We start from the raw sequence: 25,244 nt of genomic DNA, 5'->3' as shown, positions 1-25,244 counted from the left end.
GGGATCTCTTGGATAACCGTGAAGATTTTCCATACGCATATTATATCATATGTACAACAACGGGTACATTACATTAATAAAACAGGCCTGTAGATCATTGGTTATGCCTGTAGACCTGATGGCCTTCACTTCAGGGATTTCTTGGATAACCGTGAAGATCTTCCATACGCACATTATATCATATGTACCACAACGGGTACATTACATTTATAACACAGGCCTGTAGATCATTGGTTATGCCTGTAGACTTGATGACCTTCACTTCAGGGATTTCTTGGATAACCGAGAAAATCTTCCATATGCAGATTCTATCATATGTACCACAATGGGTACATTACATTTACAAAACAGGCCTGTAGAATGTAGATCATTGGTTACGCGTAAAGATCTGAATGCCTCCACTTCAGGTGTTTCTTGGATAACCGCAAACATGCTTCATACACATATTCTATTCTATGTTTCACAATGTACACATATCATATTCAGAACAGGCCAATATTGATTGAAATTATGTTATTCTTATTTAACACGGTATGATACCGCATAAAAAACTAATTTGGTGTACTTGTAGAAATCGCACACCAATACCAACAGATTTATTTGATAGCAATCCATTGAATTTTATACTGGACGAATGAAAATTCTCATGGACGTAAACAGATTTTCATAAGATAAATTTGAAAATTTTGAAGGGTGTTTTTGATTGCCGATTCTCAATAAACTATGATTTGTTCAATGCGCTAATAGTACACAATGAAAACTAGGAACTATAAAATACGTGTTACATACAACTTAGTTAGAGTAAGTAGTTGGGATAGCGTATAAATTAGATTCGAAAACCAAGCACTACCTACTACGACGGGAATTAGCTCACTACCCTACCTAGTAGATTGGAAGAAGTGTGTTGCAACGACAGAAACAATCCCTCTGTTTTGGCTTTTCTGGTCATAGAATTTATAAAGCGGAGTGATTCTACAACATCCGACGTTTCGACCCTTGGTTTAAGCCTTCTTCAGGGAGGTCGAAACCAAGGCCCAAACCAAGGGTCGAAACGTCGGATGTTGTAGAATCACTCCGCTTTATAAATTCTATGACCAGAAAAGCCAAAACAGAAGGATTTCTACCCTGGTCGTTCCCAATATAAATGACAAAAACAATGTTACTTCCTTTTGTCGATATATCTGCGATTGTTCAAAGAAAGCTAGTGTAGGTATTTGAATATATGTATTTTCAATAAAAGAGGGATTTATTAAACGAAAAAAGAAGAGGGATTTATTAAAATTTATTTACAATTTACGACGAAAAACCATGATACTCTTTATGTTTTTGCAGAATTAAGTACACAATGTTATGCTGAAAACCGCGAGGAGATTAGAGTTTAGGCAAAGATATTAGCATTTTACTGGAGTGTGGTAAGGGTAAATTTATTTCTTTTCAAAGGAAAAAGAAACGAAATTTACTCAAACCCCACTTCAGAGAAATGCTAATAACTTCGCCGAGCAAACACTAATCTTTTCGCTGTTTTCAGCATAACATTCTCTATTAAATTCTTCAAGATCTGAATGAGTATCATAGGTCTTTATCGTAAATTGTGCCGTCTAACTGCAAATCACTGTTTTTGGATGTTTCTGCATACATTTTTGCATATAAACTTTCAACGAGTTTAGCACCGCCCAAACGTTGACCGATTTGGCTGAAATTTTGTTCAGAGCATCAAAGCATCAAATAGAACCAAATAAATTAGCGGCCCATTAATACAATTGAAATAAGTTTTTCCATACTAATTTAAGCCACCCTAATACAATTAAATCATTCCACAGTTTTCGGTCAATTTCACCATCAATGAATTACATACAGTGACTGGTTTCCTACCCGCCTCTGCCAGCATCCATGCGCTATCGTATGTAAAACTAGCCAGCATGAATTAACCATCTGAAGTTTGTATGGCGAAAGACATCTAACGCGGGCTTTCTCAACAGTAGAAACTTTTCACGAAAAACTATTTGGTACCAGTCATGTAGGAAGGTGTTCGCTACTACGCCTACCAAATATTTTTCGACAAAGGTGCTTAATTTTGAGAAAATTGTATAGAGAAATTTGTATAGGGAAAGACATCTAATGCGGGTTTTCTCAAAATAATGGAAAAGTTCGCTGCTACTGTCCGCTACTATGCCTACCAAATATTTTTTCGATGAAGGTGCTTAATATTGAGCAATCGAACCTTAGATGCCTTTCGCCATACTGATTTCAGAAAGTTAGCTCCTAGTGTGCTCAAAGTAGGCGATTCACTGAATCAACGGCTCGGTGTTATGTTTTGGTAAATTTGCATAGCAACCATCATCATCATCATCATTTTGTTTCATTTTCGCAAGTGTTCTGAATAAAAAGTTATTGTTCGATAATTAGTTTACTGATTTTTTGCGATGTTTTCCTTTGTTCAACAGTAAAAACCACCGAAAATCTGTAAAATCATTAAACGAACAAATCTGTTGTTGAGATTTCGGTGAAATTTCACAGAAATCTACGATTTATTTTAAATATAAAAATAAAGGAAAAAAAATACATTGTTATAATGTCAAAATGCAATTTTAGAAAACAATTCAAAAGCTGTGAATGATTAATTTGTATGTTCTTAAAGTATGAATCACATACAGTGGTTGGTTTCCTACCCTCCACTGCCTTATCCAGACGCTAACGTATATGTAAAAATAGCCAGCATGAGTTAACCACTTGAAGTTCGTATGGCGAAAGACATCTAAAACGGAGGTTTTCTGAACAGCAGGAACTTTCCACGAAAATCTATTTGGTACCAGTTATGTAGGAAGGTGTCTGCTACTACGTCTACCAAATATTTTTTCGATTAAGGTGATTATTTTCGGGATATTAAACTTTAGATGCGTTTCGCCATACTGATTTCTGAAAGTTAACTCCTAGTGTGCCGCTCAAAGGAGGCGATTCATTCAAAAACAATGCATCAAAAACAATGTTTTCTATTGTATACTATACATTATATGGTGGATCAATTGTTTGTACTATTGAACCAATAATGGTACATTTTTATCCGGGATGTGAATTAAATGAACCGAACCGAAAATTCGAACTAAATTGACTCTTCCACAGGAAATTAAGGTCACTCCTGACGGAATCCAAGATTAAAAGTGCTCGCGTTTTCGATTCAGAGGCGGCGCACAACTGTCATTTTTGTTGATTTAGCTTTGCTGCGTCGCAGCATGCGTGAAATAATAAAAATGACAGTTGTGCGTTGCCTCCGTATCGAGTGGTGTGCCCCCGAAAACGCGAGCACTTTTAATCTTGGATTCCGTCAGGAGTGACCTTAAGGTTCAAAGTCGAACATTTTGATACTTTTTTACGCATCAAGAATCAAACAATAAATGATCTCCATTTGTTTCCTTCGTTACGCTCTGTCCCAATGCCAATCTGATGTCAGCCTGCTGAGATAGAATATTCAAAATTGTTCTAATTTGATTCGTAGTATACTGGCATACCACATGCATACTATGATTGGATTTCAAATAAGCTATCATTATTTATTGCTATCTCTGTCGTAGTCGACACTTCATTTGATTTTCATGTTCCGTTTAGGAATGTTCTTTTTCCCTGTTGTGAACTCCCCAAAATATTATATATATATATATATATATATATATATATATATATATATATATATATATATATATAATGGACACTTTGTTTACAAAATTGTAAAAAATCATCCTTTTCTACTTTCCATAGCATTTCCATTGAATGTAATCAAATCATTGGAATGTAAGATCATTGCACCCTACAAATAAATCATTATTAATCTATTTTCAAACTAACATTCTTATTAGCATTGGCATTGAGCATTTCGCACAAATTCGTAGGTGATACAAACCAAGACGGCATCACTTTCATCCGTTACCACAGATATTGATTTGGGACAAATCACTATCTCTTAGATGGAAGCAATGCAGTCTCCAATAGTCGAGATCTGTCCTGGCCACGTCCTTGCGAATGCTAAGGAAGGGGAAGGATGGTTAGTTGTACATCTACTTAAGAAAGATGCAGAGAACTCTACGACCTCTCATAGGTGCCACGGGAGATTTTGGGATTGTGTGGAAGATTATAACAGCAGGAATCGTTTTGGTAGAACGTGAAATACAGAAAGAACTAAGATAGAAATACAAAGTAGGAGAGGGACGAGCCTGGAATTGAACCCACGACCTCCTGCTTATAATTTGTTGTTCAAACTTAGGGTATTCTTCAGAGGTATATTGTCAAATCAAAGTGTTGCCAGTCTTTATTCACTTAAATTGTAATTCCAGAAAATGGTTCTGCACTCATTTTCATGAAAATGATTTTAACTTCATGAAAATGATTTTCTTCTAGTGACAGTAATTTTATTTTTATTTGCTCAAAAGATGTAACGTTTTAAGTTACAAAACTTGTTTTAAGTTACTATAAACGAATATAATAAATTTATTTTTATTGTAAGAAACCGTTACGTTACGCTGTAAAGTAGGGAGGGATATGGAATTGCCCAATTTTGCATTATGTGATTTGTGAACGTTTGGGTTTCATTTTGATGTCAACTAGTAGCCCTCTAACGCCCAAGACCGTCCTTAGACGGGATACTTTGATATTTGTTTTGTAATTTTTAAATTGTTGAGATTTCAAAAAGTGTTTGATGTCGTTCAATAATATCAACTTCAATGCTTGTTCAAATCTGGTTAAAAATTAATTCTAAACTAGAAAAATGAAATTTCAAAAAGTGGTGAATTCGGTTTTCCGTTCTTACGACCTGTTTTTCCTTCCACCTTCTGTCATTTTTTCGACCCTCATTTCCTTCGACCCGCTAAGCTTCGGAGGACGACGGAGGTCCTTCGTGGTTTAGTAGGGGAAGCACCTGTCTAGCGTACTGGTATCGTGGGATCAAGCCCCACCGAAGGGAGTGTTTACCCTCCAATACCTCTTCCGAACTAAATCTATTACATGTTGTGCATATGCATAATCGAGTTTCAGACATAGTAATCAATTTCACTCTGGGTGGCCGGAATATATGGGCAATTAACTTTGAATGTACTTCGACCTTTTGTCCTTCAAACTTTTGACTTCCGACCTTTTGACTTTTTGACAACATTTTATTCTTTCGTCCTTTTATCCTTCCGATATTTTGTCCTTTCAACCTTTTATCCTTTCGACATGCTGTCCATTCGACATTTTGTCCTTCCGATCTTTCGTCCTTTCGACCTTTTGTTCTTTTGACCTTTTGTTCCTTTCGACCTTTTGTCTTTTCGACCTTTTGTCCTTTCAACCTTTTGTCCTTCACAGTACTTATTCTTTCACCGTTCTCGAATATGTAAAGTTTTATTATAAAACTATCAGACCTGACGAACCTCGTTTCGCTTGAAATAGATTTATTCCCTGAATTAATTTTATATTCGCAATTTTATTTGGAAGACAGTTGATAAATCGGTTCGCTAGGGGAGGGGTCTCGGTCACCATAGGAACACTTCTTGTCATCCAAAACCTTCATATTCCAAATTTGGTTCCCTTAGCTTGATTAATTCTTGGATTATGAAGAAATTAGTGTTAGTGCTGTTCGGCATTTCAACCAAAGTTTGACTGAAAAAAAAAGAAGTATAGTCAAGATCATTTAAGTACGACAATCGAGCACTTGTCTGAAAGTTCTTTTTTTATTCCGAATGGAACCATATTTTTCTCCAAATATGTTCGTTCATCTGTTTAAAAAGCATTTAAAGTTGAAAATTTATTCATATGGCCGTACATAAATAAAAATGGTTTATCCTTCAAACTAACAAGACCAGAAAATTGTTTGTACTAAAACAATATGTCGCCGAGTTAAGGAATAGTTAATGTTATTAATATTTCTGTGATAATAGAAGAGAATCTCTCGAAGCCGTCGTTGCCCCGAAATTAGGGAAAAATGCGGCCACAACCTGAAAAAGTTCATGGAAAAATGTGGAAAAGTAGCACAAAGCGGAGCTTATCAGGATACTGCCCATCGTACTCTTGAGCCAGAGCAGTTGCTGATACTTATGTCATGGTTAACGCTTTGTAGAAGGAGTGAACGCTTTTCGAACTGAACAAAAAACTTTCAGGCTTTCAACAATTCTTTCATCATTTGAGGACACAGTAGCAAGCATCCCGGAAGTCGAGTGTTCCAGCCAACGCAAGATCGTATATGACGTCACATAAGATGCTGAAGTGGAGGCGATATAAGTACTTTTCCATACAACATATACGTATATCACCTCCACTTTAACATCTTATATTGCATCATATACGATTTGGTATTGACTGGGGTATATTTTCAGTCCAAGCTATTTTTTTTTTCGAAGTCATATTTTACGTCAAAATTTAAACTAGGATTTTAAATTAGTTTCAAGAGTTTTCTTTATTTCCCGGCACAAATATTTCATTTCTCGTTTTCCGGGAAGTTGATTCCCGGGGAAAATTGAAGTCCTTCAAACTAGCAGTTATCACATTATATGCGCCGCCAAGCGGATGAATTCCAAACAAAATTAATCGTCAATTCACTGATTTTGATTTTCTTCACATATTTTCAAAACGTTAAACTCAACAGACTGACTCATGCACACTAACGCTGCTAAGGAGATGTACTCCAAACTCCTGAAATTATAATCTTTGACCATTTAAGAGAAACAGTTTTGCACATTACGTCATGCTTTCGTTGTGTCAGTTATTTCAGTTAAGTACGTCACCTTTATGATTATTTGGTCCTAACTAATCAAAACTAAAAGATTTCAGAATGTTAAATGAAGCAAATTTTAAAGCTATTTGGCTATTGACTATTATCCATGCTCTGTTCCTCATTCCCTTAACATTGTTTTCTAAAAAAGAAGCTGTTTCATTCGTGCTCACATTCGTAGTAAAAAACAACATTCAGTCCCAGAAGGGAAACCAACATTGAACGTAATTTCACCGAAAAGGAATCAATTATGCAATGCTTCCACAGTGATTCAAGTTAATCAGGAAATGATTTATTTGATTGGCAGTACTACTGCTTCTCGGTGGAAACTTCCGTTCTATTTGATCAAATGAAAGATTTTTTGAGCCGTTAGTGACAGAAGTTATTGACTTACAGAGAAACAAGTTTCATGTCAACAAGTCATGTGACGCTATTCTGAGTAAGATGTGAATTCTTCTTCTTATTGGCATTACATCCCCACACTGAGACAGAGCCGCCTCGCGACTTAGTGTTCATTAAGCACTTCCAAAGTTATTAACTGCGAGGTTTCTAAGCCAAGTTACCATTTTTGCATTCGTATATATCATGAGGCTAGCACGATGATACTTTTATGCCCAGGGAAGTCGAGACAATTTCCAATTCGAAAATTGCCTACCCAGCGAACCCAGCCACCCTCAGCATGGTCGTGCTTTGTAGCCGCGCGTCTTACCGCACGGCTAAGGAGGGCACGACTAAGGAGGAATGAATACATCGATTATATCGGTGCAGGACCCCCATTCCTCCAAGAGCATAATTTTCAATGATAATGCAAGATTGATAGGCTTCCAAATGGAATCAAACTACAGTTGATAAAATTATTTAAATTGTGTTGAAATTGAACAAAGATGTAATTTTTTGAAGATGGAACGTAAATAAAATAAGACTTAAAATAGATAAAATATTTTTCATTCCTCAGTAACGCGTTTGTCATAAACGTGACAAATAAACGATCGGTTCAAGTTGTGTTTGAGCAGCTGCAATCAAATCGGATTGAATTGTACTGCTTGGTTTTCTTTTCAATTTAATATTTCCTTGCCTAATTAAATCAACTTACTCCAGCTTAATTTCGTGATTCCAGCAGAAAAATTGCAAGTTTAAAAAACTGGCTTTTGGTTCTTGTTATTATTTTTTGATTAAAAAAAACATTGAATTAGATCATTATCCCCAGTAGCTTTGGCAAACCATTTTCCCAAATCCATCCAAATAAAATCATATGAAAACTGTGTTTGAAATGTGCCGATAACGGTGCAGCCACTTTAGAGATCGATTTTTTTTTTACTATTGTTGCATGAAATCGCCTTGAAATTCTAAATTTTAGATGGATTCGAGATGGTGTCAAAGAGTATATTCTAGTTTGTGCCAAAGACGTCCTCACAGATTTTTGCATGAAATTCAAATCACTCCAATCTGTACACCAATGAAAAGTGGAACTAATCTGTAGAGGGTAGCATGCATCGAAACCACAATCAATTGACCCCAAGATTTTCCCATTATTCTACTACACGCTCTGAAGTGATGTCATTTGGGATGACCATGTCGCACTGGTTGAACGTGTGACAATTGAAATTCCATTCAAAATGTAGTGCTGTGTGAGACCAGAAGCGAGTGTGCATAATGGTGTGCCGTTGTGAGTTTTGTCCGTGCCCGGTCGTATAAGTTTCACCGTTCCTCACTTGGAATTTCATTCTATTCTTTTCTCTCAACAGGACCAAGCACGTCAGCTTTGCCCGCTCGTACACCCTGACGTCCTTCGATGAAGCCATGGGCGGTCGACCGCTATCCCGTCTAGTCGCAGCTAGAAGCCAAGAAAGACTGATAGGAGGTAAAAAACCAACCATCACCCTAGCCCAGCATCAGCCACCGGTCGCACAGTATGGAACGCCTTTGCACTCCATACTCCAGCAGCCGAACCACCAGCCACTCCTGGCCCAACAGTTGCAGCAACACCAGCAACTACAGGTCGGTCAGCCGCAACCGCCCTCTGTCCACCAGCACATTCACACCCACCAGCACCTGCAGCACCTCCAGGCTCATCCCGGGCAGCTCATTAGTCAACATCCACATCAACACCAGCATCACATAGCAGTAATGCAACAGCAACAGCAGCAGCAACAACAGCACCATCAACCTGCCCCTGGAAGTGGTGGTCTGCTGACAACAAGCTCAGCACCATCGGCGATCCAACAGCAACAGCAGGAGGTCGTAGTGGTAGAGAAAATCAAACGAAGTGCCATGAAAACGCAAGCAACGCAAACCGAGGTGTACTTGAACAAGAAAGCTGCCGCACCGCACCATCTGTCGCTGAGTCCGAGGACAATTCACAGGGTAAGTCTCAGTGGGGGAAAACCCGTGGGAAAACAGGGCTTGTTTTCAGTCGTTTCCGACGAAGGGTGATAATTTATTACAATGTGATGATAAACTTCTCCTGCTCTAAATTTAAATGAAACGTAATATATCATAAAAGGAGAGAGGAATACATAGTATGGTCCATTCGAGTTAATTTTGTCATACCTTATCTTTATTTTAATGGCTGGCTCCGTCAAAAAATGATCTCTTTGCTTACCCTTCTTTTTACTGTGTCTTTGTTTTTTACAAAATCTATCCTTATCACACAAGACAAAGCTATTTTCTTTCAATTTGTCCCTAAAAATCCGAAGATAGGTTGGTATGAACTTGTAGTACCGTCATCCGGGGTGACAATGAGACAACATCTAATGCAGAGATCTAAACATAAACAAAAAAATATGTTCAATCAAAGTTAATCGTCTGCTTTCCAGATATTGACCACATGATATGAACATTGTTGAAGTTTTGTGAAAATCCGGTTTCATAACTGCCCAAGGATTTTCATCTGGATGAAGTTCCGTTAAATTTGATGTCGTTGGGCACAACATTTAATTCTATTAGCCATGTTCTAAAGTACGAATAGATAAAAGATGTTTGACGCTACACCATCAAACAAGAACTGTTAAAATTTTCTTATTGTTCACTCAAAAGATTCAAAGAATACAGGATACTTCCGCTGTGCCAATTTTACATTGGTGGGTGTAATTAATAAGTAAATTGAATTTCAAATCAGTTTCTTACAGAGAGCTCCATATTGATCGTCCGGTCGGTCGATGTTCCTATGGATTCTCTGAAGGTTAGGATTCAGTGGTTCATTTCCCTCGTATGTATCTGGCTTGCTCGTAACCTTCCACGAAGTCACTTGCCTCTATCCAGTATCCTGTGCAATACGCCCAGCATTGGTGTAATGATACCAGAAACAATAGAAATGTAATTATTTTCAGAATTTGTTATAGATTTTTATTAACATTATTGAATTTTCCCTGGTGGAAAAATTATGATAATCATAGAAATATCTTGTGATATTTAAGGGCATAAAGTGTTCGGCTTATATGCTGAACCTGTCTTCCAATACCCAATGCTTGCCAGTTTAATGAATTGCTGAGTCGTTCGGTCAGAAGCCAGGTCAGAGAGGAGACGTCATCATATAATGGAACTGCGACTACAACAAAAAAAAATTCGTCACACTATCAGGGAGACAATACATGTGGCCGAATACCTTGAAAGAAGCGTATTAACTTACTGATAAATTGCCTCAAAGTCAGCATTACGCTAAATTGCATAATAAAGGTACAATTGAATAAACGCCAGCACAAACAACTCCTACTGCACAATATCCCCGACAATTAAGAAGGTTAAATATTATCATAATCGAATCATACATTGAGAAGACCTTTGCGATTTAACGTACTCTGTTACCGAAAAAACTTATATGTAGAAGCATAAAGCGTATATGTCGGCAGTTTTGTATTTGGGAACAACGCACCACGCGTCCGCTTTTCTATTCTTTGAATGGGCTAGGCAGTGCGTGTGCCTTTTTTACACACCATCTACATAATTCCAAGCAAAGTTTTGTTACATCCATCTAAAACAAGACAAATGTGAGAGGAGACCAGAAAAATAATTGGTTTTCCGAAGCGTCTCCCCCTACACGAAAATCTGCACCCATATCAGCGGTTGCTGGTTACGGTTTGCGTCATTGCCAACGAACGGTAATAATTGGACCCAACCGTCCCTTCTACCGCACCGGTTGATAATACTTCCTACACATACCGAGAGCATGTAGCGAAGAAGCAATCAACAGCCGTCGTCATAATTTGTTATTTGCATGGTTGAAGGCTAACAACCGGTAAGATATACCACCTTCGGCTGACCCTCGGCCCACACATAGTAATTTCGGTGGAAAACTTCGAAAATCCCTCGGAAAGCAAAGTGATCCATGAAATTGATTTTTTTTCCTACCACCAATGGAGGTTCGGCTGTAAATTGAATCGAATGGGCCGTTAATGCGCTTCGATTCCGTTAAATCGTGGAGAAATTCAATTCGATTCGATTGTATCATAACTTAATTGAAAAGCAATTTTCGTGTCGAAGTTCTTTTTCCATTCGTAAATCATAAAGGAACGCGAGTTTGAAAGCATCCTTTGTGCTCGCTCGGTTCATTATTGAGCCCGTGAATAATGCAAATGGTGGTATTCAAACACTCCATTCAGCGGAAAGTTACATCCAGCGTTGCCTTGCTCCGATTCAAAAATGAATTATGGAAATAGCTTCCCCCGGACGCCAGGAAGTTAAAAAAGTTGTTTTAAATCAAAACTTTGGACGACCGCTGAGAGAATTCGCCACAAGACCTCCAACCATGCTTAGTTGTTCGCTATTAGCCGCAGTTGATGGCTAATGATGATTATTGAGCAAAGTTCCCTATCTCCGGAAGCAGCGGAGATACTTAAAGTAAATAATAATTATTAGGGTCGTTACCGTCACTTGTTTGCTATTGCTATCATTACCGGAGTTGAGACAGCTGTAAGGCTAATCGACGTGCTGTCACGAAATTCAGCAATATCGATTGTTGCGGAAATATAAAGCATAATAACTGGTGGGCTCGAATCAAATTATGGAGATGCGCAATATCAGGATATCTTAAATGGCAAATGCGATTATGATGCTGGAATTTGACGTACTTTGTACCTTTGTACCATAAGGTTAAATGCATCGGAGAATACTGTTGTTGTAAAAACCGATACATTTATTATTCAGCATCAAACCACCGAGCTGGTACCGAACCAAAAGCAAACCAGCGTGTTCTTTAGAGCAAAAAATGTGCATTCCTGGTCATTCAATAAAATATATGAACAATTAGATGTAAAATTGAATCTTGAAACGATTGTATGAACTATGATTATTGCTCGTTTCAAACTTTGCCACGTTGCCACTGACTACTGCATGGCTAAGTCTATGAAAGGCAAGGTATTCAATAAAACGTCAAACTTGGGTACCGAGGGACCAAATGCAGTACCAGAAGTGGTCCCTCAAAAGAGCTCAACAGTGACGTCTTAATTAGTCTTTGATTTACCATCTTGTACTCATGCACCAATTTAATTGAAATAATATTGAACGGCTGTGTTTGCGTATTGTAAGAACCAGGCCAAGCGCTCTGTATGCTCGAGCTTGGTGCAGTACACTTCTTCTTGTTGGTGGAACACGGACTCAGGATGGCAGGTTGATGCTGCATAAATGGTTGAAGGTGGCGTTCAAAACAGTTGACCACGGGACGTTACTTACCAAACTAGCAAGACTTGCGACATGATAAGCAGCGTGGGTTGGCTTCAGATCATATAATAACAAAACCGTTTATAAAGCGTTTAGGAGATTTAGAAGCAGAAACAGCAAAGCTAAACACAGTTCCCTTCTATTCAAAGATTTCAGTCTACAATTTTTTGACTGGGAACAATGAATCTGCTATCAAAAATATCACCAGGTTAATCTGCCGTATTTGTGCATTTTCGGAGATGAAATCATAATCAAAAGAAACAGACATTCGTTGGAAAATCATTTGGCATTCGAAACGAAAACTCGTGCAGTGGTCACCGAAAGTGAAAGGGATTGACAAACCTGCTCATAATAGTACTACTAATACTTAAGTGAGTAGCAGTCGATTCTCAATATCGAAATCGGATATTGTTTCCGAACCAACATTAGGCCCAGCGCAAACATTGCAGCGGGTGAAAAGGTTGCAATTACGGGCCCCATGAGCGAAGTTTTAGAACCGCATATATTGGGTAATGTTACCGTGCGATAATTAGTCTCTGAAATGAACGTCTTAATTAGTCTTTGGTGTGAGTCTGTAAGATATCCATGATGCAATCATGTCGTTTAGTGATCGTGCTATCTTCAGTACGTGTAGCGCGAAGGAACCCATCGGAAAGTGGACCAAATAGACACAGCCACGGTAGTTTCCTTCACTGTGCTTTCTTGAGATCGTGAATAGCCACCGATTGAATCTTGTAATGCTGCATCAGTTCCAACTCGATGTCATGCTTTTCCACAACTGGAAGGCAGCGGACAATGGCTTTGAATGGTCTTTCATCGGGAACGTTGTAAGTGAAAAACTGCATTTTATTTCTCTTCAGATGCATCTTGGTGTTGATCACGATTTTAATGCCAATTTGTGAATTGGCTTTCGTTGAGTGGAATCTTTTTTTTATCGGAATATGATTATGATATTATTCATTAAAGTTCTTAAAGCATGAAACACGTAGATGCTTTATCTCGTTAACCTGTTATATATGCTATTGGAAATGAGATCAAATGTTTCAAGAGCACTACTTACAAGTCAAATGATAGATTCTGATGTAGTAGAATAGAAAAACTCAAAGGTGCAGCCCAATCGGGACTAAGTAGCTATCCGAAAGTGATGGCATTTGCCATAATAATTTGTGTCATTTTATTAACATTGAGCAAACTGCTCAGCGGTCAACTGAATCAAGAAGTCAAATAGTTGCTCCCAGTTGGATGGACTTTGAGTCTCCAACCTTGGAGTTAACATGACTCATCGGCCGCATCGCCGCTGAAGCCACCCGACTGGCTTTCAGTGGAATATATCACAATTCTAGAAGACATCATCCTCAGAAATGTCCGAAATAAAGGAGAAATAAGCAGAATCAGAAGTGGCACGAAACCAAAGGCAAATATATTTATTTGCAACGTTTGGTTTTCGACCGCGATGGGAACTTACGTGGCAAAGTGAGGAGAACTTCAAGAATTAACAACACATAGTTCTTTTCAGGACTTAAACTATTTATCCAAGAAGAGGTATTGGCGTCTTCATCGATTTGGCTGTCATTGGCAGATAGTGACATCTTCTGGCAAGATTATTCGGTTTTGTTTCTGTTAGTCATTAGAATTGAAATCAGTTTTTTCCGAGCCACCATTTTATACAAAATAAGGTCAGCAGCTTTCTTGTATTCAACGAATTAGGCCCGTTAGCCCCGCCCCTTTGTGATCTGATATGGGTGTAAATATAATGTGCACTCATAACGATTAATGAAGGGGCGGGACTAATGGAATTACTTCATTAGATATAAGAAAGCTGGAGAAGCATTGCGCATCTCGAATCGAATCACTCGATTCGTACGTTTTTGCATTATGTATTTCGGTCGACTTCATTCAATCGCAGTACAAGATTTCGAATGCTGCTGTACTAGCTCAATCGAGTATGTTCTGTCAAACGAAATGTAAACAGCAATGAAAATAAATACTAAGGTATGGAAATCCATATACTGTGTGCGTGCCTTTCGTGTATGGCGAAAAACCTTTCACTACTACATTCGAACGAGCACCCATAAGAAGCCGTGCAAATATGTACGTCACCATTTGCTGTTTACATTTTCTATCATCCACTAATACACTTGCATTAGGTCTTCTTCCTCACCTTCTATCTATTCTCATTGTGTAAACAGAGAGAATAAGAGATAGCTGTCTCCGTGTTTGTGTTTAGTATGCCGCCCGCTGGAGAGACAACCTTCAGCGAATGGTGAATGTGAGTAAACAGAGAGAATAAGAGTAATTTCATCTGCGTGTAGCATGTTATTATTTTATTTAATCAGACTAAGGCCGAAGTGGCCTGTGCGGTATATAAGAGTCTTCTCCATTCGGCTCGGTCCATGGCTACACGTCGCCAACCACGCAGTCTACGGAGGGTCCGTAAGTCATCTTCCACCTGATCGATCCACCTTGCCCGCTGCGCACCTCGCCTTCTTGTGCCCGTCGGATCGTTGTCGAGAACCATTTTCACCGGGTTACTGTCCGACATTCTGGCTACGTGCCCGGCCCATCGCAGTCGTCCGATTTTCGCGGTGTGAACGATGGATGGTTCTCCCAACAGCTGATGCAATTCGTGGTTCATTCGCCTCCTCCACGTACCGTCCGCCATCTGCACCCCACCATAGATGGTACGCAGCACTTTCCTTTCGAAAACTCCAAGTGCGCGTTGGTCCTCCACGAGCATCGTCCAGGTCTCGTGTCCGTAGAGGACTACCGGTCTAATTAGCGTTTTGTAGATTGTCAGTTTGGTACGGCGGCGAACTCTATTCGATCGGAGCGTCTTGCGGAGTCCAAAGTACGTACGATTTCCAGCCACTATGCGTCTCCGAATTTCTCTGCTGGTGTTTGTTAATTGAATTCTAATAACAAACAATTAGGCAGAGTTGTAGAAAAACCTTCGCACTAGAAGTCCACCGTACAACACATTTTGAAATTCAGCTTCTGGAATGAGTTATTGACAAACTACTAAATGATCGAACGCAAATTACTAAATGATTGATAACATTCTTGCATTTAGGCTTAACAGTATTTTTCGGTTTAATTTTTGTTCTCATTTGTCAAAAGATATTTAATATACCGAATGTTCGGTTTTTATTCAAAATATTTTGAAGAAAACGAACGACTGATCGGTTCATTGCTATCAACCGATGTGGTTCGGTAAAAAATTCAACCGAGTTCGCTATTATAATTTAAGTGTGTAGATAAATTATTATACCTACGCATAGTATAAATAGTGTAAGCTGCGATCATTTTCTTCAAGTCGAGTCAAGTACGAGACACTGAAGACGGCCTTACTATTGAGGTCAAAATACGTATCTGTCAAGATACAATTAAGTGGTGGAATTTCAATGGGATTGTACAAACTCGTCTTATGACATGTGTCCGACAGTGTAGTTCCACCATAGACACCTCTACTTTGAACCATGAACAAATACATTTTTGCCTTTCTCGTATACAAAGTATACGTAAAGGCTATAGGATCACTCTAAAACCGAACTTTTGATAGAATGCTTGGAGACCCATAGTGTTATATACCAATCAACTCAGCTCGACGAATTGAGGTGATGTCTGTATGTGTATGTGTATGTGTACAAAAATGTGAGACACACTTTTTGGTACTTAGCATTATTCGATTTGCTCACAACAAGTTGCAGTCAACGCGGATTGCGGTCTTGTTGTTTCCTATTGAAAATTGGCCTAATCGGTCATTGCGTTCCAAAGTTATTGAAAAAATATTGTTTTTCTGCCAAGGGTCCCCTCTTGGGAAAAAAAAATTTCAAAAACGAAAAAAAACTATTTTTCGAAGTTTGCAGCAATGCATTCAAATGACCGCAAATACATATGATTTGGCGGAAAAAGTAAAATCTATCCCCCTAAAGTGCTATTTCGACCTCTTTTATGTGCTTTTCTTATTTATTTAATGCGTGAGAAAGGCACCACCAACGCTAGGTGGATTGATCTGGGTTTTTTGTACATAAAAATCAACACGAAAGTTTTGTTCGACCTTTTTGAAAGTGTCATAAAATGGTGTGATTGAATTGAAAATGTGATTTCTAATGCGTATTCATACAATAGATTTAGTCTATTTTGTGGTTCAATGACGATTGCCATTAAAATTTCAGCTCGAAAATTTTTTCCATCACTTTCACGTTTCAGTTGCTAAATTCGGTTGAGGACACCTTTATTGGTTCGGTTATGGGCACCCTCTTTGTATTGACAAATCGTTCAATATCACTGAGTATATCAACAAACATATCAACAAACTTATTTTTATGCTGTTTCTATGCATTTTCTTCGAATTTTTTATTTTTTTATATTATTTTCTATCATAATTTATTGTAATAATAAGTTTGAACATTTATTTGTTTTTAGGCGCCTTTAACCATTGTATATGCGCTTCTTGGAACTAATCGTTGACCGATTTACACGCAATAAGTTGCATTCGACGAGGAATTCAATCTTATTGTTTGCAATTTAAAATTGGGCCTTTTAGACATTGCTATCCGAATTTTTGACAAATTATCATTTATTTTCATAGAGACCCTCATTGAGAAGAAAAACGCAAAAAGAAAAAAAAATATTTTGCTGTCTGCGATGTAAATAAATAAAAGCAATACACAGGGTTTTGTTTTTACACGATTTTTTTTCGCTCGTATTTTTGATCGTGTGACTTCAATTTGCCACCAAACTCTTCGCAACATGTTTAAAAAAATCCAGAATAAATCAAAGAAAAATCACATGATAATTAATATACGTTTAACATTTAGGATGAGTGGAAATTGAGAAAATGTAAATCGTGTAAAAACAGAATCCTGTGTTTATGTAAATTGATGGAAAAAGTTAAATCCAACTTCCTAAAGTGCTATTTTTGACCTTTCTTAAGTGATTGTTTTCGTTACCTCTTCAATGCATAAGAAAGGCATCATCACTGCTAGATGGATAAATCTAGGTTTTTTATTGTTTCATGACAATTAAAACTAATAAAATATTCTTTTTTATTGGATTTCATTTGTCATTCTTCATTTTTAGCCGGATTTTCAAGGGTGCTGACAAAAGAACAACAAAACTGAAATACCCAAAAATTCCAAATTCGCGAAATTGACAACGGCCGTACAATCAATTGCTGAAATAAAATTCGATAGTAGCTACTCGTCTGATGACAAGTGAATACATTCCCCCAAACAGCTCTAAATAATGTTCTGTTCATAAATGAAACGGACTTTTAGCAACTAAAGTATTAATCTGTTGGAATCATGTGTGCCACCGTTCGTTCGAAAGTCCATAAAATTGACTGATTTAAAATTTGAATTGGGTATGTTATAAAAAATAAATTTTGAGATAATATCTTAATATCAATTAAATTCTACTACTATTTCTATGAACTCAATCTGTTTGACCAGAATTGCCTAAAATTCTAGCGGTAATGATGATGATGGTTGAATTAACGATACTGATAGCGATGGTACTGCTGTGTCTACATGCATGCAAACTCGTGAACACCGCTAGCTATTTCCACATTATTAACATCATATAGTTATTGACGGTTTAGCATGAAACAACATCAGCTTCTCTCAAAATGGCTGGCCATTTGGCTATTTGGATACAAAACGAGCAATTGGCAAGTCTGTGTATAGAAATCTAAACTGTATTTGCAGACACGCAACGAAAAGCTCAACTGGCACCGGTGCCGCAGGACAAACTCGCTTGGTACGCTACACGGTGATGTGCCAGATCATAATCCTCTGTGGAATCTAATTAGATTTCAGGAACGGGACCGTTGACAGAGCCATTAGCAGCGAAATCGAGATGACGTGTTGTGGTGAGTGCGTGCAGTAGATTTGTAGAGAAGTGTACGTATTTCCAGAATATGGACATTAGGGGTAGTTCATGAAACTTGTAGGCCAATTTATTTTCCGCTTCATTATTCTCATCGAATAACTGTAATTTCGTTTAACTTTCTACATCAGAATTGTGACAGTGAACATATTAAATACAGTTTTTTCTTGAACATGAAAAAGAATAACGAGGTGTTCAAACAATAAAACTTCAATTGCTGTTTAGAAATTCTTCTAAAACATAGGAAGTTGCCAATAAAGAAATCAGGGTGTGAGCAATAAAAAAATATAAAATTTCTACAAATAATAAAAATCTTCCACAAAACAAAAATAAATTTCAAAAACAAAAATTGCAATTATAAAAGAAGAATTTTTTAAGAAAAAACCAAAATGTTCCACGAAAAAAAAATACAAAATTCCCATAATTTTATAAATATTAGCAATAAACAAATACAAAATTTTCCACATCTATATACATATCTATATACATAAAAATGAATTTCTGTCTGTCTGAACCTTATAGACTCCGAAACTACTGAACCGATCGGCGTAAAAATTTATATGCAGAGGTTTTTGGGGTCGGGGAAGGTTCTTAAGATGGTTCGAGACCCCTCCCTCCTTTGAAAAGGGGGACTCCCATACAAATGAAACCGAAATTTCTGCATAACTCGAGAACTAATCAATTTTCGGCGAAACGAAGTTCGTCGGGTCTGCTAGTAATAAATATTTTTTCCACAAAAAATAGAAACCTTCCACGTAAAAACCAATGAAGAGCAATGATATTTTGTATTTCGTGAAACATTTTGATTTTTTTATGGAGAATTTGTCTTTCATAATTGCAATTTTTGCTTTTAAAAGTGCTAATTTATTTATTTTTTGTGGAAAATTCTTAATTGCTCATGGAACTTTTGCATTACAGGCCGGATTCGATTATCCGGAGGCTCGATTAACCGGAGGCTCAATTATCCGAGGCTCGATTAACCGGAGAAAATGGCTCGATTATCCGGAGTAATATTTTTACCCATCTTACAAAAATAGAAATATTATCTTTGTGTATCCGTAACGTATCCAATATGTGCAAGACACCTAGTATATATATATATATATTATATATTATTTAGTTAACATCTAAACAGATAACACTGAATCAACAATTTGACGCCACAATGCACGGTTCAAGGCCGCATCTCTCCATCCTCGGATACGCCCCACGCTCGCCAAGTCGTTCTGCACCTGGTCTGCCCATCTCGCTCGCTGCGCTCCACGCCGTCTCGTACCTGCCGGATCGGAAGCGAACACCATCTTTGCAGGGTTGCTGTCCGGCATTCTTGCAACATGTCCTGCCCATCGTACCCTTCCGGCTTTAGCCACCTTCTGAATACTGGGTTCGCCGTAGAGTTGGGCGAGCTCATGGTTCATTCTTCGCCGCCACACACCGTCTTCTTGCACACCGCCAAAGATGGTCCTAAGCACCCGTCTCTCGAATACTCCGAGTGCTTGCAAGTCCTCCTCGAGCATTGTCCATGTTTCATGTCCGTAGAGGACTACCGGTCTTATTAACGTCTTGTACATGACACATTTGGTGCGGTGGCGAATCTTTTCGACCGCAGTTTCTTCTGGAGCCCGTAGTAGGCCCGACTTCCACAGATGATGCGCCTTCGTATTTCACGACTAACGTTGTTGTCAGCCGTTAGCAAGGATCCGAGGTAGACGAATTCCTCGACCACCTCGAAGGTATCCCCGTCTATCGTAACACTGCTTCCCAGGCGGGCCCTGTCGCGCTCGGTTCCGCCCACAAGCATGTACTTTGTCTTTGACGCATTCACCACCAGTCCAACTTTTGTTGCTTCACGTTTCAGGCGGGTGTACAGTTCTGCCACCTTTGCAAATGTTCGGCCGAAAATGTCCATGTCATCCGCGAAGCAAATAAATTGACTGGATCTGTTGAAAATCGTACCCCGGCTGTTACACCCGGCTCTCCGCATGACACCCTCTAGCGCAATGTTGAACAACAGGCACGAAAGTCCATCACCTTGTCTTAGTCCCCGGCGCGATTCGAACGAACTGGAGTGTTCGCCCGAAATCTTCACACAGTTTTGCACACCATCCACCGTTGCTTTGATCAGTCTGGTAAGCTTCCCAGGGAAGCTGTTCTCGTCCATAATTTTCCATAGCTCTACGCGGTCTATACTGTCGTATGCCGCCTTGAAATCAACGAACAGATGGTGCGTTGGGACCTGGTATTCACGGCATTTTTGAAGGATTTGCCGTACAGTAAAGATCTGGTCCGTTGTCGAGCGGCCGTCAACGAAGCCGGCTTGATAACTTCCCACGAACTCGTTCACTAATGGTGACAGACGACGGAAGATGATCTGGGATATCACTTTGTAGGCGGCATTAAGGATGGTGATCGCTCGAAAGTTCTCACACTCCAGTTTGTCGCCTTTCTTGTAGATGGGGCATATAACCCCTTCCTTCCACTCCTCCGGTAGCTGTTCGGTTTCCCAGATTCTGACTATCAGTTTGTGCAGGCAAGTGGCCAGCTTTTCCGGGCCCATCTTGATGAGCTCAGCTCCGATACCATCCTTCTTCTTCTTCTTCATTGGCATTACATCCCCCACTGGGACATTGCCTTGACTTTCACTGCCTGTACTCTCAGCGCCATTCAGATGTTCCTCGTAGTGCTGCTTCCACCTTTCGATCACCACACGTTCGTCCGTCAAGATGCTCCCATCCTTATCCCGGCACATTTCGGCTCGCGGCACGAAGCCTTTGCGGGATGCGTTGAGCTTCTGATAGAACTTGCGTGTATCTTGAGAACGGCACAGCTGTTCCATCTCCTCGCACTCCGCTTCTTCCAGGCGGCGTTTCTTCTCCTGAAAAGGCGGGTCTGCTGTCTCCGCTTCCGTCTATAACGTTCCACGTTCTGCCGGGTACCTTGCTGCAGCGCAACCGCCCGCGCTGCGTCCTTCTCCTCCAGAATCTGTCTGCACTCTTCGTCGAACCAATCGTTCCGTCGACTTCGACCCATATACCCGACGTTGTTCTCCGCTGCGTCGTTAATGGCTGCTTTAACTGTACTCCAGCAGTCCTCAAGAGGGGCCCCATCGAGCTCACCCTCTTCCGGCAACGCTGCCTCGAGATGCTGCGCGTATGCAGTGGCGACATCAGGTTGCTTCAGTCGCTCTAGGTCGTACCGCGGCGGTCGTCGGTACCGAACATTGTTGATGACGGATAGTTTTGGGCGCAGTTTAACCATCACCAGATAGTGGTCAGAGTCGATGTTAGCGCCACGATATGTCCTGACGTCGATAATGTCGGAGAAGTGCCGTCCATCAATCAGAACGTGGTCGATTTGTGATTCTGTCTGCAGTGGTGATCTCCAGGTGTACCGATACGGGAGGCTGTGTTGGAAGTAGGTGCTACGAATGGCCATATTCTTGGAGGCGGCGAAATCAATTAGTCGTAGGCCGTTTTCGTTCGTCAGCCGGTGAGCGCTGAACTTTCCAATAGTCGGTCTAAACTCCTCCTCTTGGCCAACCTGAGCGTTCAAATCTCCTATGATGATTTTGACGTCGTGTCTTGGGCAGCTGTCGTACTCACGTTCCAGCTGCGCGTAGAATGCGTCCTTATCATCATCAGTGCTTCCGGAGTGTGGGCTATGGACGTTGATTATGCTGAAGTTGAAGAACCGGCCTTTGATCCTCAACCTGCACATTCTTTCATTGATCGGCCACCACCCGATCACGCGCCTTTGCATATCGCCCATCACTATGAAAGCTGTTCCCAGCTCGTGTGTGTTGCCGCAGCTCTGGTAGATGGTATGATTACCTCTAAACGTTCGCACCATTGATCCCTTCCAACAAACCTCCTGCAGCGCTACGATGCCGAATCCACGGTCCTTGAGCACATCGGCGAGTATGCGTGTGCTCCCGATGAAGTTGAGAGATTTGCAGTTCCACGAACCGAGTTTCCAATCGCTAGTCCTTTTCGTCGCAGTGGTCTTCGCCGATGGTTCCGGTCCGTACTCTCTTGTTGATTGTTCGTTGCTTATGTTTTTTTTAAAGGCTGGCTTGCAGGGCCTGATACCAAGCCCCCTAAATTTCCGGAGGACCATTCCTCCTTATTCCCGGTGGACCATGGCGCACAATTTGACTTAAGAGTCCCTCGCTGGCACTCGGACGATGATCAGCCGCCCCTAACATGGAGAACAGACGCTGTTGTGAGCCGATCCTGACATGGAGAACAGACGCTCAGTAAGATTTGCACCTCCGGAGAGGAGCAAACCCCCCCTTCCCTGTCAGCATACGACCATAGTTCCCACCGGGGTTGGTTACCCGATCTTCCCTAAGGTTGCTCGTATCCCGGCCAGCACCGCGGGGAGGTAGGGATAGGAGTAGCTGGGTAAGAGGCTAAGGACCGCGAGATGGGGTCTATTTTATTCCTTCAGGTACGCGAAGTACCAATGGTACGCTTTACCCAGCATTTGCCGTGCCTAAGACACCTAGTAATGTATTGACTTTCTCGCTTTCTTAAAGGACTGTTCACAAATTACGTAATGCTTTGGGGGAAATAAGGAAGTCAGACCAAGCGTTACGATCCGTTAAAAAAAACCTTCCATAAGCTACGAGAGGGATATGGTGGGGTATCATAATTATCAAATTCAGCGTTACGGATTTTGTGAAAAAAACCCTGAGGGAACGGAAATCAAGAACATTCATAATTGGCCATTTTATGAATTCCAATTCAAAGCACCGATATTTTTTAGCATTCGTATGTAAATTCTGAGTACAGCATTGACATTGTGATTCATGCCACCAAATGCTCCTTCGGAATATCCGGAATGGATTCATTCACAAATAACGTAACACTAAATCTGAAGATTTTGGACCTCTATCCTCCCCCTCGTAACGAGTTTTATATGGAAGATTTATTTGGTTTGTATGAATAGTAACGCATGGCCTGACCCCCTCCCTCTCCTTCCAGCGTTACGTAATTTGTGAACAGCCTCAATATTTATATGAAAAAATATTTATTTCACCAACGGTGGTCCATGTATAGATTAAAACACTAGTTCTATATTCACAGTTCCAACAAATGGCGCAGAAAAATCCTTGTGTTTAGGAAACATCCGTAAATTACGCAACGCTTAGAGGGAAAGGGGGGTTTCCTGAATTGTGACAATCCATACATTTTTTTTAGATACGTCATACAAAAAGTGTGACATAGTGAGTAGGGTGATTGAAAATGGCCATTTTTGCGTTACATAATTAATGGATCTTCCCTAATGATGAAATTAATATTTTCATTTTCAAAAGAATCACTCGTTTTAGTTTTATTTTTTTGGGATCCTCCAGATTTCCTGGAGGACCATACGGTGGTTAGAGGTGTGCGCCGTCGCCGCCGACAGTTTATTACAATCACGTTAAAACTCCAGAGGATTTCTCGAGATAAAAGGTATTTTTCTTGAAAATTCCATACAATTTTTCGTTGAAAAATAGGAAAAGCTTTTCGTAAAACTAAGAACTTTCATTGGAAAATCTGAAGAATTTCTTTCGATATCTCGAAAATACTAGCTTTGAAATCTCGATTAACTTTTCAAAAGGACCTATGTAACATTTTTGACCCTTGCTTCGGAAGTGTCTATAATTTCACTTTGTATGCGTTACGCAGCTGGGTTACGTATTGATCTATCAAGAAATCTCGTGAATTATTAAATAAAATGTATGGTATTTTAAACAAATTCACTTTGACATTGAAAATATAATTATAACAAATAATATGACATGGAATTGTGCCTATTTTTCTGATTTGTATCAAAGAAACAAATGATTTTAATTTAGGAACATATAGAAGCATGTACAAGAAAATCTTCTCAGAAAAGCAAAAAACGTAAAAATTGAAAAGGATTTCCAAAATTTCTTCAGTGGAAGCTAGATAGCAAATGTGAGCATGTTTTGAGACACTAATAGATCACTTGTATGCATGTATGTGTGCGTATGTGTGCAAATTCTGAAATTTACTACCATAAAAATCTCGCTTATTTTTAAGGTATTGAACAAGATTAGTTTTACCAAATTAGGCATCCATAAGGCGAAATATATGTTATTATTGAACGCTATTGAGTTTCGCTCAGATCAATGACTGATTTAGTTAGTTCTGGATTAATTAATATCGAGGTCTCTGGAAATTACGAGTACAATATATGAAACCACCGTTACGATAGTTACTAACCATGTCACAATAGTTATTCAATCCGACGAGCGCCTTATAGATAGGCAGCATGAAGTACAGTACGTTATCATTCGTTGAGTTGTTACTCAACCCATGACATCCGCCTTTGGGTAGGCAATTATTTTGTCACCTTCACGGTAAATCACCGTGGGAAGCTGAGTAGTTTAAATACTGGAATCTGGAAAAAAATCCTTATAACTAAGGAAGGGTCAAAATCTCACTGTAGGTGGATTAATATGGGTTTTTTTTTCATGAATTAATTTGAATAGCGCAATCAGCAGAACAATATGAAAGCTATTGATTGCAGTATTCAAATTAATTCATGAAAAAAATGTTACTTAGGTCCTTTTGAAAAGTTAAGCGAGAAATTCTGAGTAAATTTCCTTAAAAATTTGGAAGATCATTTTGTAGAATTTAAAAGAAAGGAAGACAGGATCGCCGTCTTTAACCAGAGGTCGCACCAGAGATGCCAGACGATATTTTCTAATGTCTTCACAGTCGTTTAAAAATGTCTTCAAATGTCTTCAATATTAAGATTATGATAATCAGCGAGAAATTTCAAAATCCAATAGGTGTGTAAATTCAATAATCTCTTTGTATTAAATACTGATTTTGAATAATGTTTACTTTTTTAACATTCAAATTGTTAGAATTCAAGAGAAGATGTTTTAAAATTCTCTAGTTTTTTAAAACGAGTTTCCCCTGGATTCTGTACTGAGTCGGATTTTTAAACT

General features: G+C 39.3%; 1 protein-coding gene across 4 annotated transcripts in view; it reads left to right on the top strand.

Moving 5' to 3' along the window:
- LOC134213383 (uncharacterized) overlaps positions 1-25,244 on the top strand; it is a 558,528-nt gene that overhangs the window by 474,236 nt on the left and 59,048 nt on the right. For all 4 annotated transcript variants that reach the window (XM_062692395.1, XM_062692396.1, XM_062692397.1 and 1 more), the window contains one exon: positions 8,479-9,097. In XM_062692395.1, coding sequence (XP_062548379.1) covers positions 8,479-9,097 — 619 coding nt within the window. The remainder of the gene's footprint in view (positions 1-8,478; positions 9,098-25,244) is intronic.

The sequence above is a fragment of the Armigeres subalbatus genome, chromosome 2 (assembly GCF_024139115.2).
Source record: "Armigeres subalbatus isolate Guangzhou_Male chromosome 2, GZ_Asu_2, whole genome shotgun sequence".
In the NCBI taxonomy this organism is placed as follows: domain Eukaryota; kingdom Metazoa; phylum Arthropoda; class Insecta; order Diptera; family Culicidae; genus Armigeres; species Armigeres subalbatus.
The sequence above is the reverse complement of the archived record's forward strand: the minus strand, read 5'-3'. Positions and strand labels throughout refer to the sequence as shown.